Source organism: Numida meleagris, chromosome 5 (genome assembly GCF_002078875.1).
Source record: "Numida meleagris isolate 19003 breed g44 Domestic line chromosome 5, NumMel1.0, whole genome shotgun sequence".
Taxonomy (NCBI): domain Eukaryota; kingdom Metazoa; phylum Chordata; class Aves; order Galliformes; family Numididae; genus Numida; species Numida meleagris.
The window spans coordinates 34,421,750-34,440,341 of NC_034413.1; the positions used below are offsets into that span (position 1 = coordinate 34,421,750).

Genomic DNA, 18,592 nt, shown 5'->3' on the forward strand with positions numbered 1-18,592 from the left:
TCCATCCCTCATCCCGCTCCCAGCCCCATCCCTCATCCCGCTCCCAGCCCCATCCCTCATCCCGCTCCCAGCCCCATCCCTCATCCCGCTCCCAGCCCCATCCCTCATCCCGCTCCCAGATCCATCCCTCATCCCGCTCCCAGCCCCATCCCTCATCCCGCTCCCAGTCCCAGTCCCGCTCCCATCCCTGATCCCGCTCCCAGCCCCGGACCACCCGACCCGCTCCGCACTCACGCTCTTGCAGCCGGCTTCTTCCGCTTGCGCACCGCGTACATGGCTCAGCGCAAGCCGACGGCAGCCGCAGGAGAGGACCGGGGCAGCGCGGCGCAGCCCAGAGCGACCCCCGCGGGAGCAGCCCCGCCTCCGGCCGGGAACGCAGGGGTGCTGCGGGTGGGGAGGGGTGGGCTCCGGAGGCGGGCAGTCGCGTGGGTACGGTGTGTGTGCGTGGAACCAAGCTGGGAGCTGAGCTAGGTCAGCCTGGGGGAGGCAGCGGGCAGAGCTCGCCGTGGCTCTTCACCTACAGGGGCTACGGGAAAGCTGGGTTCAGATTAGAAAAAAGGAAGAAATTCTTCACTACGAGGTTGGTGAGGCCGTGGCACAGGCTGCCCAGAGAAGCTGAGGATGCCCCTTCCCTGGCAGTGCTCAAGGCCAGGCTGGATGGGGCCTCAGGCAGCCCAGTCTGTTGGGCTGGGTGGATTTTGGGGTCCCTGCCAACCCAAACCAGTCTGTAGTTCTGTGTGGAAAATGAAGGGGGTGGGCCAGGACCCTCCTCCTCCAGCCTCAGCCCAGAGAAACATGGCTTGGAGCTGTGCTGGGAGCAGCTTCTACAAGCGCTTGCTCAGCTGAGAGGGAAATGAAGAGATGCTGTTCGAGGTCAAACCATCATGCTGCTATAAAGCAAATCACCTTTTAATACACAACAAAGTGCAGCAAGCGAGTTGCAGTCCATCTTTTCCTCCGCCCTGACACTGGTGAATGGCATACAAAGAAATCACAAAGTGGAAAATGAGACACTGCCATGAAAACAATCCATGGATGCACATACATAACAGACAGAGTTGAGATACAAGCAACGGAGCAGCAGGGGTCTACTACAGCCCCCAGTAGCAGAGCCCAGCAGGGTTTGGGGGCTGGTTGATGTGTAAGGCTCTCATCAGTCATGGGTGCTCCTCCAGGCTGCTATGGAAAGGTCCAGTGTTGTTCTGCTGCCAGCACCCCACAGCTCAGCCCCATCCGACCCAGTGCTGATGACTTGCCCAGGCCACAGGACATCCTGCACCCTCCCTGGTCCTGGTGGGGTGCAGGTAGACGCAGGGCTGATGGAGCTCTGTCTGAAAAACAAGTTTTAAGGCCACGAAATTGGTCCACTCTTGATGCCTTTCTCACTGCTTCAGTAAAAACACTTCGTCTTCCCTCTGATGGCAGGGGTAAAGGTAGGGACAAAACCAGGGGAAGGAGCCATCCCTGTGGTTTGAAGCATCTCTGGGGGTTTTTCCTTCACAGGCCTCAGTCATTGTGCATGCTGCAGAGAGGGCAAATGGCTACTGCTGCATCTGCAGCTACCTCACCCCCCTGTCTCTCCAAAGGTGTCACCCAGTGGCCCTCAGGTCCTGCAGTCCCCACCCCACACCTTCAGCTGGACATGGCATTCACAGAGGGACTACATGCCTGCCAAGGAAGCCAGTGGAAAGACAGTGCCCAGCTCGCAGGAGGATGCCCTCACTCCCACCTCTGCAGAGGGAGATGCTGAGCAGCTTGAACTCAATCCTGCCAGTGTTCCCAGGTGGCTTGGGCAAGGTAAAGCACTTGTGGATATTTTAATGGCATCCCCAAGAAAGGAGTTCCCATGCCTGAAGACACCCTGGCTCCTTCTGTACTCATAGTGATGCAGCGTGACATTGTCTGTCTGATATGTGCCAGGGCCCACACCGATCCCTAGCACAAGTCCCTGAGGTTGTGGCCACGCGTCCTCACTGAGCAGCACCTGCTCCCCACTGCAATGGGGCTGCCTGGGGAAGCTCCACCAACTCTGGGAGCTGCTGGTCAGTGCAGTTTGTGATTCCAAGGGTGCTCCTGTTGTTTCCAGCTGTTTTGGAGCTGCCATCCAAGTATCCAGGGAAGTGCTCTGATCCAAAGCGCTGCCCAGGTTTGCCCACTCTGGGACATCGTGCCACTGAGACACTAGAGCGCTAGACTCGAAGGGAGGTGGGCAGCTCAAGCCCATCAGAGTGCACTCAGACTGGCTATGACAATCAGGAATGATGCTGTCTATGGGAATAGAGGTGGGAAGTCCTGCTTGAAACTCCAGTCCTGAGTTGGCCAGCTGATCCACTGCACAGGTCTTGCTGCTGGATCCCAAGGCATCCAGAAGCATCCCCTCCTCCAGACTGGCTGGGTTAATCAGGATCTGCTGTTCCACTGGAGCTGAGCTGCCTTCTGACATAACAGAGTCCAGAGAGATCACAACATTCTGGCCTTGTGCACCAAGTGCCTGGGGCTGCTGTGGGCCTTGAAACACCTGTGGAGCTGCTGGATTAAATCCCTAGTGCTGCAACTGAGCTGCAGAACAGCCTTCCTCACTGCAGTGCAATAAGACCATGCTCTTTCCATCATCCTCCCTAAACAGCATCTTCTCTGTACAGGAGGGCAACTCACTGCTCAGCCTCTCACCAAAGACTTCAGATGGAGGCTCCTCCATGTCTAAGCAAAGCAGAGCATCCTCCCACTGCTGTAGCTCTTTACTGTCCACGCTGAGGCTCTGGGAGATGTTTCCACCCACCTCACTCTTCTCAAAGAGGGTTTCAGTAGCCACCAGGAGGGAGCTGCTGTCCTTGTCATGACCAACTTTTCCATCTTGGCTAGGTCCATCAGGCTCAGCATCAAGATCTGGCAAGATGAACTGAGGGACATCAGTGTGGGAGAGATAGATGGATGTATCCTGCTTCATCATGGCCCCCAGAATAGAGTTGGGATTTATTGCATGCTGCTCTGTATGAGATTCTGTCTTTGTCTGAAATTCCTCCTTAGCCTTGAAGGAGTCTAGGAAAATGGGAAAGTTGTTCCCATATAAGATAGCTTCCCCTGTGGCAAAGCTGAAAGGCAGATGAAGGTTTCGCTTCCGCAAATGTTCCTCCCCTTCTTCATTTCTTCAGGGTGGAGGAAAAAGAGAGGGAAACACCATGAGCATATTCTTCAGGCCAGGCAGGACCAGCCTCCAGGGAGCAAGATGGGAGCTTGCAGACTTGCCTAAGACCAGGGCCAAGGGAATGCAGCTGGAAAACCAGCCATACTCATGACAGGACTCGCTGCCGGGCGATGATGCAGTCAGGCTCACCCGGTTTGTACACCAGCCAGACACTGGCCTGCAACCACACCCAGGTGCCCTTCTTGATCAGCAGCTGGAAGACTGTTGTCCCGCTCTTCCCTGTCTTCATCACTGGGGCAGGGAGAAAGGAGGGGTGGCACAGAGTCTCAGCTGGGTACCGCACAGGTGTGAGCAAGTTGTGCCCAGGCTACAGAAGCAAAAGCTGCAGCCAGCACACAATGCTGCATGTCAGGGTCTTCCTGCACAGGAAAGCACTTTACCAGCTCCCCATGCAGGTATCAAGCAGAACACCTTCATCACAGCTCCTACAGACCTCAGAAACACAAGGGAGCATGGCCAGGACTGCCCTGCTGCCACCCTGCAGACTTGCCACAGCCCCTGTGTCCCTTCCTAGGCTGCTTCCCTCAGCACTCACTTCTCAAATGGTTCTCCGCACAGTACATCATGTCGGCTGTGTGCACAAACTGGTACCCAGACCCTCTCGTGCACAGCTCCACCTCTGTGTAGCCCAGGATGACCTTCCCCCTGAGGGCAGAGCACAAGGCATGGGCACCCTGTGGCACTCTGGCTTTCTGTTCTGCACTTGTGGCCATGAGTTTTGCCACGATTAAGGCAGGAGATGCCATACCGGGAATCACAGGCAATGGGAGTGAAGTCCAGCTTGTGCTTTGACTGGAAGAACAGCATCTTGGTTCGAAACTCCAGGATGGAGAAAGGCTGAAGGTGAGTCACGATGGCAAAGAGAGCGAGAGGGAGAGGCCCCAGGGGTGTGTCCGATGCCCTCTTCTGCTGCCCAAGAAGAAGTTTCAAGCGTCCGTGGAAATTCAAGGCCTTGCAGAAGATGAGAAAACAAGGCAAGCAAGGTGAGGAAATAGGAGCTGGAAACTGGACTGCCCCAGCTTACATCTGCATGGGACATGGGTGAACACAGGCACCCAGCAATATGTCCAGGGGTGATGCCAGTGCTTAGAGGTGTCCTGGCACTACCAGAAATCCTGAGGAGTTATCCAGCAAGCAGTGCAGGCGGCAGGTGAAGCTCCTCTCCATGCAGCCAGAGTGCTCAGGGCAGTGGTGACTGGGGCTTCCTGCAGCACTGCATCCATCAGGAACAGCTGGTAAAAACAAGTGGAAAATGAAACCACACTTTGCAGACCTACTAGGGCACCGCAGAGCTGGAGGAAACCACATGCCTGCTGGTCACAAGTGGTTCCCATGGATGGATGGCAGGTCCTGAGGTGGCGTTTGGGCCTCTGCAGGCTCTCCAGGGGCAACTAAGGCTGAGACCCCGCTTCCCAGCCCAGCACTCACCATCGTGCAGCTGACAGTGGAAGGCAGCTCTGTCATCCTTGTGGATCAGCTCGTAGATGCTCTGGTAGATGAGATCTGACTGGAATGACACAATGTGGAGAGTGTGGGGCTCCTAACAGGTACTGACCTCTGCTTTGTCACTGAAGGCAGGAGCTTTCCTTAGAGGGTGGTAATAGTACAGTTATTGAGAATAAAGAAATGGGAAGAAAGGGTTTTGAGCACAGCGTGGAGATGTACTGGATAAACCTCCACTAGGAACGCCAGGGATCACAGAAATGTCAGGTTCTGCCTTAGAATGTGCCACCTACCCACAACCCACTGACTTCCCATTCTATCCTAAAGCAATGGCACATTTTCCAACTGATGAAGCAGCAGAGAGAGGTTTGAGTTTAGAGAACAACAGAAGAGTGGTGAGGTCTGGAAAATACTTTTGTAAACAAAGCACTGCAAAACCTACAACTTCCTACTGCATGAGAAAACATGTGCCAGAGCATGCCACAGATACTGAAGGTATGCCAAGAGGGTTAAGTGAGCCCGGACAGCTGCACTATTAGTTGTCCCAGATGCAAGTACAACTAATGGGCATATGCTGGGAGAAACTGTACAAAAATTAGTGACCTAAAACACGCTGCTACCAGGAGAAATCCCCCTGGAAGGTATCTACTGTTACCACACGCATGTTTGGTGCAACCTGGAGGTAGCTAGGTGTTGCTGCCTCAATTCTTTTTATCACATTAGAAATATCTATCCCTGTCCTGAACAGAAACTGCCATTTGACTAAGCCTGTGGGAATTAGTATTCTGGTGCAAACCATCTTCCTAGGAAACACCGGCAAGTCCTCACACCTCCTACCTCCCAATGCACACCCCTTCTTCTACAGCCATGTCTTGGAGCAGCCTTTCTCAGCCTGGTCATGCACAGTCATGGCCCTGCTGAGCACACAGGCAGCTCAGGCCATCCTCTGCCATGTCCCTGTCCTCAGAAATGTGCCAGAGCAGAACTTAGCCAGACATACAGGAGGAGAAGACCACTCCCTGCTTCATACAGTTGGTTTGACTTGGACCATCAGCACATGAGGATTCTCCTACAGTGAGCTGGGAAAGGGTGCAAAGAGAACAAAGAGAGGAAAACATCATTCTGCTGTTGCACCAAGAACCAGCACTGCCCTCCCCACAGCTTTGTTCACAACAAACTGAGTTCAGCAGCCTCATCGTGTTCCTACTGACTTGGACCTTTGAACTTCAGGGGAATCAGAGATAATGGGGTTGGATGTGGAAAGAGACCTGCTTTTTCTTGGCACCTCCTGTAAACCACCAGGCTCTGACAATGCTCACCATTGTGATAGCCCCTCCCACCCTCTCAGTGAAGGCAGACATGCCCATTAGCATGATTTAAACCACAGGATGAAAAAGCTCACACCCCTTTCACAAAAAAGAAAGAATGTAAAGCCTATCATTGCTCAGCTTGCATCTGTGACTACTAAGCTCAGAAGCACATTTGTTGGCTTTCACAACCCCTGAAGAACATGACTCATTTGAAAACATCCATCAGAACTGACCAAACTGGGCTGGGAGAGGAAAAGCACTGGCATTGGCTGCCAGCATCTCCTTCCCACCCTCCGCTGCATCCATGTGTGCACACTCAGGAAAAAATGGCACCCACCTGATGAAAACCCAGATAGTTCTGCATGGCAGGGGAGATGTAGAAGATGTAGCCATCTTCAGTCACAGTGATTACAAACCCATTGAGTGCCTGAAAGTATAAATTAAGCCCAGAGTTACTCTCCTTAGCTTCAGTTTAGCTGCAGGCTGGCTAGACTATCTCAAAGTGCTTCTTAAGTATCCAGGAATGGGAAGAGACTTTCACCAATAGGGAACCCACCAATAAGGAATGCATCCTGTGATCATGTGAGGCTTTTAGCTCTCGTTAGTTGGTAGGGAGGTCTCACAGTCAGCAGGAGCAATGATCAGAGGTAGCCTGGTCATTTCTGTAGGCCATTGTGTTTTGTAAAACATCATCTGTGTTCACTTACAGGCAGGGCAGCTTCTGCATCAGGAGGCACCAGCTAAGAAGTACATGACGTGAAGACCAAATTCAGCCACTGTTATCATTCAAAGATAGGAAAGCATCCAAAAAAAGCACCCACTTCAGAAGTACAGAGATGGCTACACCCAGAAAGTCAAAGCCCAAATGAGGCCCTGACACTGTATTTGCAAGGCCTGACATGGCATCCACCATATCCTAGACATGCAAACTGACACATCTTCGAGGAGCTAACGCCATCCCATTCTAATAAGCCTCTGGTTTCACAGGACCACAGTCCCTTCCCATTTGATTTGAATCCTGTTTCTGACAAATGTCTCAAGAGTCTCCGTACTTTTAAAGGCCTCCAAACACACTGAACTGCCACTATGAGACACCAATCTGCAAAAAATTCCTCTGTTCTTGTCTATGTTACAGGTGACAGAAGATGAGGCTTTACATGCAAGAAATGAAAACAAAAGTCAACTTTATAAAACATCTTTGTGCTCACACCATCTGCAAGCTTCACTTCTTGCCTTCCACTCTACAATTGCATGTGCATGGCCTGCAGTTAAATACATACCCAACCAGTAGCTACTTGCTTAAAAAAGGCCTTTGTGGTAATTTGTGTCACATTCTTGGAGGTCAGAAAAACAAATCACAGAAGCACATACAATTTATAAACCTCTATGAATAATGCTGAGGCTCACAAGTGCTTTCACCCAGCCTTGCAATCCTGACATGAGTGCAACCTTCAGTGAGCTGGCAGGCTCCCTGTGTGCCTGGGTAACTCCCTCTGCCCCAGTTTGCAATGTATTTGCAAAATGAAAGTAAAATCTGCACCAAAAAAGTATATAATAGTGCAGTCGCTTCATGAGACTTGCTCATCTTTTCTCTGTGAGGGATGGCAAAGAGCAGCACAGCCTCTGTGCAGGGAAGGATTTCAGATTAATTATTCAATTTAAGGAAAATAATTTCCTTCCTTGATGAAGAAAAGAGGAAGACCAAAACCTGATTGTACGTCAAGAGAAAGCACGACTGGCAAATATTTTGATCAATTACTATTTGCTTTGTTCTGATGGTAGAAAACAAAAGAAAAAGCTAACTAGTTAAAAAAAAAATACATCTTTGAGTCATGCTGATGATTGCCTTCCTATAAACAATTTGTCTTTAGCTCCTTCAGCACAGTGCACAGTCCTTCATACTTTTCTATAGCCCCAAGGAATAAATCCATCCTCTTCAGTAAAACGGATGTAGCATTGGCTTCCAGTTCTACAGCTCACCACACCACTGGGTGTCCAGCCACCATCTTCATATGTCCTGTCAGTTGTCCTCTGGTTTGCAGTGCTCACATTGCTGTGAAAAACCACTGTAGGTGCTCATGGAGACATCTGAGGAAGTTAAGTTTGCATGAAAACTGTTCCATCCAGGCCACAAGACAGCAAGTGCCCATCTGAGCTGTTCCAGCAGAATGTCAGCAATGCAAGCTCTCTTCCTGCTGCTTTGCAGTGGAGTATCTCAGGTGCACTTCCCACTCTCCAAATAACTTTCAAAAGTGTTTTCATTTAGAAGCCAAACAACTAAAAGCTCAGACCTCCATTTCTTTCTCCCAAGCAGCACCATTTTTTTTCCCCTGACCCAGTTCCATAACCATAGCTGTACTAGCTCACCCTGTTGCAGCTCACATGCTTGCACAGTAAAGATGAGTGACCTGAAACATATTTAAACTATACACACATGACCACCAAGAAAATGGTGATGACGACCACCAAGAAATTGCAATCCATTCAGGGCAACTTTAAATTGCTACAGTGGTAGAAGCATCATTTCTTGGTGTGTCCAAACAAAGCAGACCACAGGTTGGCCAACCACTAACACCAGAAGCAAGCAGGGGTGGACAACTCATGGTCCACCCTGCAGCTCATCCTAGGTGCATTGTGATGAATGGGATGCTCCAGAACAAAAAGAACCTGCTGGTCAATGGAAGAAGAGGACAGAAAAATCAAAATTATTTTAATTATCTTGGATTATTTTAAATGCTGTTGGTTTGAGCATTTTGCTTGACACTATACACATCCAGCTGGCCATGGGACTGGTCTCGCCCCTTTGTGCACTGCAGCCCCCCACAAGGAGCCCTGAGTCAAAGCTTTTCGCAAATTTTAATGTCTGAATAAAATACTTTTTAAGGAAAAATTGGGCAGCTCAGCTGTAGGATTTTGACCCCATTAACACCCCACACACTATCCAGATGCCTTCAATCTTCCACAGCTGCCAATGCTCTGATAGCTCAACAAATCGCCAGCCATCACGTGGCCTGGCTCAAACCCCTGGAGAGCACTTGGGAGCAGCTTCAAAGAGAGACTTGGGCAATTGCTGGCTATTGTGTTATTCCTCCAAACCAACTATGACTATCATACTTGCAGACATCTGAGTCAGTTCTTAGGAAGAAAGCCCCCAGAGGAGAAATCACATGGCCCACATTTCATTGCCAAAGTCACACAAAGGCTTCCAGTTGTCACCATCTCAAGAGATCTCCCATGGGGGCTCCTGCTGGGGCTATGCTCCAAAGTGCTTGTATTTGCCCACCTGTCCATAACAGCAGGCATTCATTCAAGACCATGCAGGAGCAGGGCTCAAGGCACCAAGGTAGGACTTCAAGAAGAGCAAAGTATCTGGAAACGCGGATGAATCATAGAAGCATTAACACTGGAAAAGATCACTAAGATCACTAAGATCACCTAGTCCAGTCACTGAAGAAGGGAGAAGAGAACTCAAGATGCAAGAAGCACATACACAGGACGTCATGATATCAGGAATAAAGCCACAAAGATCAAATGCCTTCTTCAGGCTTGCCCTGCATCCACAAGGAGCATCATATTTTCAGTTGAAATGCCTAAATGTTTATTCAGCAAACAGCTTTTCCAAGGAACCTTTCTGACCCATTTCCTTCTGGCTTGCATTCACAAACTACAGCCTGAGCTAGCAGCATTCCGGCCAGGTGAATCACTAGCTCTTTGTTCTCTGATGCTTAGCAAGGGCTATTTCACTAGACATACACTGGCCTTTTCATAAGGCAAAGCTTGCACTGCCCATTGATTCTGTCCACAATAGCTTCTCAGATCCATCATCCTTTTTTTACTCTCAACTGTCAAACTGAGCCTGGGCTTTTTCCATCCCAGACAGCTGTGAACTTATAATAGGGAACTCATGTAGGGAAGGCAATTCCTAGTGGACATGTTATCACACAGCTATCTCCATTCTCCTCTTGGCATCCACAGGAGCACAAGGAACCCACCACCCTGGAAATTCATTGGGATAATCCCTACACTGCCATATGATGCCTCTGCACCCTTCCAGGCAGGATGGACAAGCTTGCACATCAGTAGCTGCCATACTGTAAGCTATGCTGTGGCAAACTGTAGTACAGGATGAGAGAAAATGAGCCAGGCAGTGACACCGGTGCACATCTTGAGGTGTTCAGTGCCTGCTCAAGGTGCAAAGATCACAGTGGTGACCTGCTTCACCAAGGTCTTCCAAAACAAAGCTCCCAAAGGGTGGAGAGGATGTATATGGTCCCCAGCTTTTTCCCAGTGTCCACCAGCAGCACCAGCATGGAGACCTGCAGCAAGCCAGGGAGAGAAGCATCCAACACAAAACACCTGCCTGCCCATTTTGTTGTTTCCAGCAAAATTATTTCACCCTCCCTCCCCACTAGCAGCATGATATCCATCTTATCAGGGTTTTTTTTTTTTTAATTTCTCCTTGGAGATGCTCACTGACCATGGGGTCAGTTCTGCTCCCATGGGCTGAGTTACAGCAGTGGAAGATGAGAGACTTTACTTATAGCAAATGTTCCTCTTTGAACAGACACTGGAGATGTTTGGCACCATAAAACCATGAGCTCCCTTCTCTTCCAGTAACACCATGCCACATGCTACTGTTTTCCTCTTGAACCCAATCCTAAACCCACCAAATCAGCACTAACTTTCTCCTCTCCTGTTCAACAAATGCACAGTGCCAAGCAGAGCAGGTGCACACCATCCAAGTAAAACAGCCTTCTGGAGGTAAATATCAGACCCACAGCTCAGAAACTGTTGCAAGAAGTCACTCAGTTCTCTCCCAGGAAGTGTAGAAACACCCAAGGGAGCCTACACCAACCTCTCCAACCTGCTCCTGCAAATGCTCCTGTACAATCCTGCAGGACCTTGTCCACAAACTTGACCTATTTCATTGAATCAGTTACTTCAGGTCTAGATGCCTGCAGCTCTGGGCTATGGGAATAACAAGCAATAAGGAGGTGAATGGAAAAGCTGATTTAATACTGGCTGCAGTGAGATTATACAGTAGTTCCTCGCAGCAGAGTGTTGCAGAGGCAGATGACAGCAGAGGTTGGAAGAGACCTCCTGAGATCTCCTAGGCTAGCCCTCTGCTCCAGCAGAATAAGTCCTCAGCACAAACAGGGGTCTTGCATCTATCCTCCTAACTTCACAGTGCAAGGACAGTGAGTATCTTATACTGCTGGTGGGAAACGTGGACATAGGAGGACTCATTCTACAAATCTCTGTGGGGTTAATGAAGTTCCAGTGGGGCATCAGCTCCCTATAATGACAGAACCATACTGCCCAGCCCATCCTCAAGGGATGCATTTTTGCACCAGCTCAATTGCTTGTCTGCAAAGGGTGGCTAACACAGGGCTGTGTGTGGGCCAATGGGTTACAGGATGGTACCCTACAATTGGCTATTGGTTTTGTGAGCTCCAGAGCATGGTCTTGTACCTGGAGAGGGTTTCCCCCTGGTTCTCTACTGCAGATGCTTCCACCTGGATGACCTTAAGCTGGGACAAAGGTAGAGCAGCACACACCCCAAGCACGTCCTCTCCACCTGGCAGAACATTTTAAGCTTTTTTTTTTTTTTTTTTTTTCACTGCTCTTGTCTTTAGCACAGCCAGTACCCTGCCACATCAGCAACTACTTCAAGATGTTTCTCCACAATCCTCAGCATCTGCTTCTTTTGTTACATGAACTCTAGAAAATGAACCCCAGCACAGATCTCCAGCTATCTGGAGGCTTTCCAAGCCTCTCAGCACTAGACAAATCCATCCAAGCTCGGAGAAGGTCTCACTGTTTGCAGCAAGCGGAAGTCTCATCACATTAGGAGGAGCCCAAAGTATCCAGGAGCACTGCAAACACAGAGCCAAGTCTTTCTCCTACAGCAAACTCTCACAAAGATGAGGGTCAGCAATGTGCCTCCAGATTTATCCAGGAGACTGTTGGATCCAAGTCCAAGTAGCAACCACTGCAAATTGCTGTTTGTGGACAGAAACACGGTGAGGTTCATCTATCCTTTATAGAAGTAATAAAAGTGACTTTAAGTGACTTTCTGGAGGCTGGTAAGAAGCCAGAATGGGCCAACTGTAGGAAGAAGTAAATGAAAAATTGGACAGCAGGTCATTTTGTTCTCACAGCACCACAGAAGAGTTCCCAGATGTAGAGTAGTGTTGGCCTCACAGAGCTTTTCAGAACAGAGCCACCCTCCTAACTGAAATAAGGGCTGTCGTCAAGTTGTCTCCTGGAAAGAGAACTCCGGTCACTTCTATTGCTAAAACACCTCTGTGCTTAAAACCATGTCACAGACTATGATAGTAAAGCACAAGCTAGCTTATTCATTGAAATAAATCCTAGCAGGCAGGTTTCAGTAGCACCAGAATCGTCCTTGCTACCCACCAGCACTCAAAGGCTGGATTCAGTGAACAAAGCTTAGAAGAGATCAAGCCCTGAACCTCCACCTTGCCATGTTTTTCCCTATATAACCTAGGGAAAGACTCAAGCTTTCCTGCTACTTACAGCAGGCTCTAACAATGGCAGCCTCATGGAGTTCAGGAGAAGAGAAAACACAGGACTGTACCACTGTTACAGGTTCCTACTTGCCCCAAATGCATGGAGCAAGCTATTCACTGTCCTGCTGGCACTCGGCACGCATCACTTGGGGACCACCACAGCTCAAGACATATATCTCCCATAGGCTGGGACTAAGATGGTGCTGCGCCACACTATTCCTTGGAGAATAGGGAGATCAATCCAAGCCCATTCAAGCCAAGCTGGGAGCTGGGCTAGGTTAGCCTGGGAAAGGCTGCAGGCAGAGCTTGCCATGGCTCTTCTGCACCTACAGGGGTAAAAAAAAGCAAAGCAGATTCAAAGCAAAAGCAAAAAAAGGGAAAGCAGATTCAAAAGTCAGTCCAGAGAGTTATTACCCTGCAGTAGCATCTTCTGATTTCCAAACAGTTCCATGGTCAAGAACCAAGTTCAAAAAAAAAAATAATTAAAAATTAAAAACAACAACAACAACAAAAACCCCACACTTTCTTTCAACTTTCAAAAATGAAATCCTTGTGAGCTTCCAGCTGCAATCATGCTGCTTGCTTTAACTGACTGGCATCCTAAGCAGAAATCATGATAACTGTGATCCTTCTCTAGCCCAGCAGAGGACTCAGAAGCATCTACCTGTCTGCTGCTGCTGGGCTCACCTTGGCTGTCTCCTTGCTGTGCGCACTGACCACCTCTTCCTCATGTCCCAGGGAAGATAAGGATGAGCCAAAAGCAATGTTACGGGGAAATAATGCAGAAATACCTCAGTAGGGACATGCAAGCTTTGTACCAGGTAAAAACAGGAAAGCCATGGGGATGCCAGAGGTTTGGAAAATCATTTCCCAGAAAGTTTGGTCATTTATTCCTTTTCTGCTTTGAGTTTGTTGATAGGAATGGGCAAACACCAGCAGGAGGGGGTACCCCAGCCCACGCTAAGCATGCTGGCTGGATATACAGAGCTCTGACACAGGGTGAAACTCACCTCTAGGTCACTGAGCTTGCATGCACCTATCATGCAAAGTGTGCATCTGGCTTGCTTTGTCCAGCAGATAATGCAATCTTACACAAGTCATGATGTAAACATTTACAGTAGGCACAAAAATCTGTGCAACAAACCCAGCTCTAAATCCAACATGTAGAAAGGTGTCTGGGCTTGTTCCCTCAAAATGACAGCCATGCTTGGACCAAAATATAACATATAAAATATAATAATATATAATATTATTTATTAATTATTTATTAATATAATTATATATAGTATAATTAATATATATATTATTTATGTATAATATATAACATATATAATATGTTCCCACCAGGAAATGGTCACTTCTTCCCTGAATTGTAGTCGACCCCCAAAAGACACAGATCAATCATTAACCAGACAGAAGCTGCAGAGCTTGTTAGAAAACATTAACCATCCTTGCCAAGATTTCAACCCATCTATATTCATCAGTACCATCTCTGTCAGGCTTAGAGGAGGTCTTATGAAACATTTCTGAAACATCCCTCTCTGCTTATTAATGGTACCTTGCTAGGGCAGGTGTCACAACTGCCACGTGCATTTTCATGAGTGTGCTGGTAAATGCACTGGTTTTCCTGCTTAAAGTGGCCAGGCAGCAGGTCTTACTGGTTTAAGAATGGAACAAGCTGCTGCTTCAATCAGACAAGCTTAGCCCATGAGCTACAGTAGGACAGAGGCCAGGGATGTGACCTTACCACAAGGTGCAGCTGCTGGATGCCACCTGCATCCTGGTGTTGGACATGCAAACCTGTCATGGCCAAAGCATGTTTCTGGAAACCAACACAAAGCCTGACCATCTCAACAGAGGCCAGCCTCCAGGAAGACTTCCCTAGTAATTCAAGCACATGTTGCATGCTCTGCGGGCCAGCCTGCCCCTCTCCATCTGAGGAGCAAGGTACGTGGATCCCTCCATCACCACCAAGAAGAAATCAGATGAAGGACTGTCACCTCAGCAGGGTCTTCCTGAGAAAGTTTCCAAACCAAAAAAAGCTGTATCAGGGTGGCAGGAAGAAATATGGCCAATGCACGCATGCAGGTAGGACAAGGGGATTGTTCCATCCATCTCTCACCAGTTTTCCCCTAAATGTTTGAATTGAAAATAAAAAGCCAGTACCAAAAAGCCAGACTCAGAAGCTCTGAAATGCATAAGACCTAGGATCTCAGGCAGTGCAAGACTATGCTTTCCATGGATGTCTGCTTATTGCAGTCATGAGTGAGTAGAGGAAGAATTGCTGCTGACCTTGAATGAGCTTGGAGACATTCAAGATTGGGTGGACCAAGCTCTGAGCAACTTGATCTAGCTTGGATTCTATGAAGAGGCTGCATCTGAAATATGACAAAGCAGAAAGTAGCAGAGAGAGATTAGATAGTGGGCATGATCCCATTCCTCTTATCTGTTCATACTTGCTTTCACATGCAAACTCCTGCTCCAAAGCCCTGAATATGTGCTGCTTTGGCTTCAAGTCTTTGCAGGGTCTCAGTCTCAGATGGATTTTCTGGCACATATTGCATTTCTTGCAAGGACCACCTCTAGCACTGAGATTTTTATTTGTAACCTATGACACAGCCTGTGCGGGCACATGGCCAGGGCTGCCAGCATCCACCTCCCTGCCAAACCGGTTATAACCACGTACTTTGGCTCCAGATAGACTATATGAACCTTTTGCCTAGGAGAAGGGCAAGTGCCTGGACTCACTAAAACACTTGGAAATAGGAGCTCCATCAATATGACACAAACTAAAGCTGCCCGGCTGAGTGCTGAAGCGGCCAGCAAGGAATGGAGATGCTCGCCAGGCGATGCCATGCTCTCCTGCTGCTCCTGCAGGAGGGGAGCCTGCATGAAATGGAACACATCCAGCAGCAAAACTTAACCAGAGAGAGCAATAGAAAGGGTTTTGCTGTCTTCCCCCACAACACCTGATGTGATAAACTATAGGCAGGCTGCCATGACTCCTTGATCACACAGGGCTTCAGCAGACAGGGCCAGAACTGATGTTGATCTCAATGAATCGGTGGAATGATCTGAAGTCAAACAAGATTAATTTCAAGGCAGACGTGGGAAAAGCAAAGGGGGAAATAAATCAAGGGTGCAGTACCCAAATGGAATTAATTGGGCTGGCAGAAGGGTTCTCCAACACAAGGATGAGTTTCGAGCTGAATGTGAATGCACACAATGATGATTACTTTTCTAAAGCAGCTCTCGCTCTGGGAAAACACGTGCTGGGAGCACACAGTGGGATGTACTCCTGCTCAAACACAAAGACCCAGCTGAAGTGTGGTGCTTGGCATGGAGTCCACTCATGGTGATGTGCATCCCTAGCTGGAGAGGCCCAGGGAGAGCCCCAAGGGACAGGTTACAGACCTGGCAGGGAACAAAAGCCAGGAGAGTTGAGTTTATTTGTCCTGGAGGAAAGATGACTTAAGAAGAGCTTTTAAGTGTAGAAGGATGCTGGTGGCTTTCTGTCCTTGGTGTGGTCTGCCTTCGTCTTCCCCCATGCTGCACAGCCAGGGTCCATCACCTGTCCCATAGAGCACAAGGCACTGGTGAAGAACCACATGCCTGTCCCTGTCCCCTCTCCATGCCAAACACATGCTTGTCTCTTCCAGCTGCAGGACAAGAACTGCTCTGCAATATTTACCTGCCTTTGTAAACAAGCTATGTAAGCAACCCCCAACAGCCTTTCCAGCTTCATTTGTGCTGCAGTCTGAAGTTCATGTCCTGTCAGCAGGGAGGTGACTCATGGGCATGCGGAGACTACCACACCAGCCAGGCTCTGTACGGCTGTTTCACCTCATACCTGCTGCAGAGCTCCATCACACCGGTACAGAGGGACAGTTGTCCTCCTCTGAACATCAACCAAGCAAGTCTGGTTGGTGTTATGCCACCACCACCACCTTTGGACAGCAGTAGCGTTCCAGACCTACCTTGCCCTCACAGCATTAGGCTGCATGTCAGCAAGGAACTAACCACCCAGAGGAACTGAATCCTATTTCCCAGATTTGTTCTCCAAAAAGCGGACAGATGAAGACATTTAGCAAGGCTTGCTCTCAGACCCATGTGGCTTCTGAGGAGTCCAACAGTACCCAAAGCACATATAATACTACACTCACAGCAAGTACTCCTCTGTGCACACACAGACAGTGCAACACACTTTCTTTGTGTGGCAAGGTGCCTCCTAATGAGCTCAGCCACCTAAAAGCAGTTAATCTATGGGAAAGTAGTAAGGAAACACTGGGCACTCCATGATACCAGAAGAAAGGATGCAGTGTATGGCAAGTACAAGGCAGCCTTGCTCCCCAAGGTTGAGTTCATTCACAGCAAAGGCAAAGGATGCAGGAAACTGGGAGCCCTCAGCACAGGAGTTTTCATCAGCTGTAACTATCTCAGATACATCAACTATTGATAAAAATCCAGAAGGCAACAGCTGCTGGAGGGGAGATGTGAGCAGGAGGAAGGGAGCTACGCAGGGCTTCAGAGGGGCAAATGTAAGGAGATTGGTCTTCCAGACATATCAGCTTAACATTTCACCCTGCAAAATCAGATTGGGGTCTCTGGGTATGAGGCATCATGCTCAGTTTCACAGAAATGCTCATTACAGACCTAAGGGATCCACCACAGCTGAGCCTAGCTGTGCCAGGGAGGCAAAGAGCAGTAAGCCACCCAGGTACACATGAGCCCCAGGAAGAACAGGGGAGAAATAAGCTAACAAGATGCCAAAGTGAACGCGTGCCTTAGGATCAACTTTGCTTAACCTGTCATCCACAGGGCATCAGGGTGACAAACAGAACAGCCTTGCATTGCATCTCCTACCTACACCTGCCCAGAAGAGATGCAGCAGCCCAGAGATCCCCATAGTGTAAAGGAATTTTTGAAAAATTTCACATGGATATCCCTTTTCACCCTCCATGTCCCATGTGGGCTCCTGCAATGTCCTTCCTGGAGAAGGAGGTGCCCAAGTTGGTCCTCACTTTCCCAAGGATGCTTCTTTTCAGAGACCTATAACTCACTGAAGAGGTTTAGATCTGGATGTGCAGCAGACAAAAATGAAGGGGATTCCTTCCAGAGGGGACAAAAAGTCCCCTCTGGAAGATCTGAGGGATTGATGTCTCATGATCATATCACCCAGCAAACACTGCCTATGCATTTTAGGAGACATGGCACTTTTCTCCCCAGTTTTCCAGAGTATCTTTGGTCTATAGCTAAAGATGGAACATTGATGCAGTATGTAAAAGAGGATTATAAGCAGGAGGGATCAACTTTTTACAAAAGTAGACAGAGATAGGACAAGGGGGAATGGTTTTAAGCTCAAGGAGAGAAGGTTTAGATTGGATGTCAGGGGGAAGTTCTTCACTGAGAGAGTGGTGAGGTGCTGGAACAGGCTGCCCAGAGAGGCTGTGGATGCTCTGTCCCTGGAGGTGTTGAAGACCAGGTTGGATGGGGCCCTGGACAACCTGGTCTAGTGCCAGATCTGGAGGTTGGTGACCCTGCCTGTGGCAGGGTGGGTGGAACTTGATGATCCTTGGGGTCCCTTCCAACCCAAGCCATCCTATGATTCTATGATTAACATACAAAGGTTTGATATCATAATCATCACCCTGTCTTCAGGAGATACAACTCTCCACCCCAAAGCAATCATCACTTCAGGATGGGATGTGAACAGTGCAGAAGTGATTGCGCTCAGGAGCTTTTTCACCCTGACACAAGACACTTACCCATAAGGCAATTCTTCACCTTCAGGTATCCCACTGCCAGTCGCAGGGTGGAGAGTTTATCAAACCTGGTGCATACATCTTCAGGGAAGGGCAGCAAACCAGTCAGCTTGTTCAGTTCCTCATTAAGCCAATCTCGATGCCTTTTGGAGGGGTTGGATTTCACCCCCTCAGGAGGTGGTGGTTTGGGGCTGGAAAAGACAAAGCAGAGTTTGATTAAACATGTCCAAAAAACTCCTCCCAACCCCAGTGCTGATGTTACTGCAGCCATAACAGTAAAACACTGGTGGACCAAGGTAAGGCCATGAGGCAGAAAAAGCAAGCTCCAGCAAAGCCATG

At 48.9% G+C, this 18,592-nt stretch overlaps 2 protein-coding genes across 2 annotated transcripts in view; both read right to left on the reverse strand.

Moving 5' to 3' along the window:
• Positions 1 to 18,592, reverse strand: part of LOC110399670 (aryl hydrocarbon receptor-like) — a 47,768-nt gene that overhangs the window by 27,677 nt on the left and 1,499 nt on the right. The window contains 1 exon segment of the mRNA XM_021398762.1: positions 18,333 to 18,444. Within this exon segment, the coding sequence (XP_021254437.1) occupies positions 18,333 to 18,444 (112 nt within the window).
• On the reverse strand, positions 277 to 6,530 carry LOC110400313 (aryl hydrocarbon receptor-like). The gene is made up of 4 exons (XM_021400094.1): positions 6,296 to 6,530; positions 4,634 to 4,712; positions 4,313 to 4,437; positions 277 to 4,156 (listed from the first exon to the last, which is right to left on the reverse strand). The coding sequence occupies exons 1-4, from the start codon at positions 6,320 to 6,322 to the stop codon at positions 3,737 to 3,739; spliced, it is 651 nt and encodes a 216-aa protein (XP_021255769.1). The 5' UTR covers positions 6,323 to 6,530; the 3' UTR covers positions 277 to 3,736.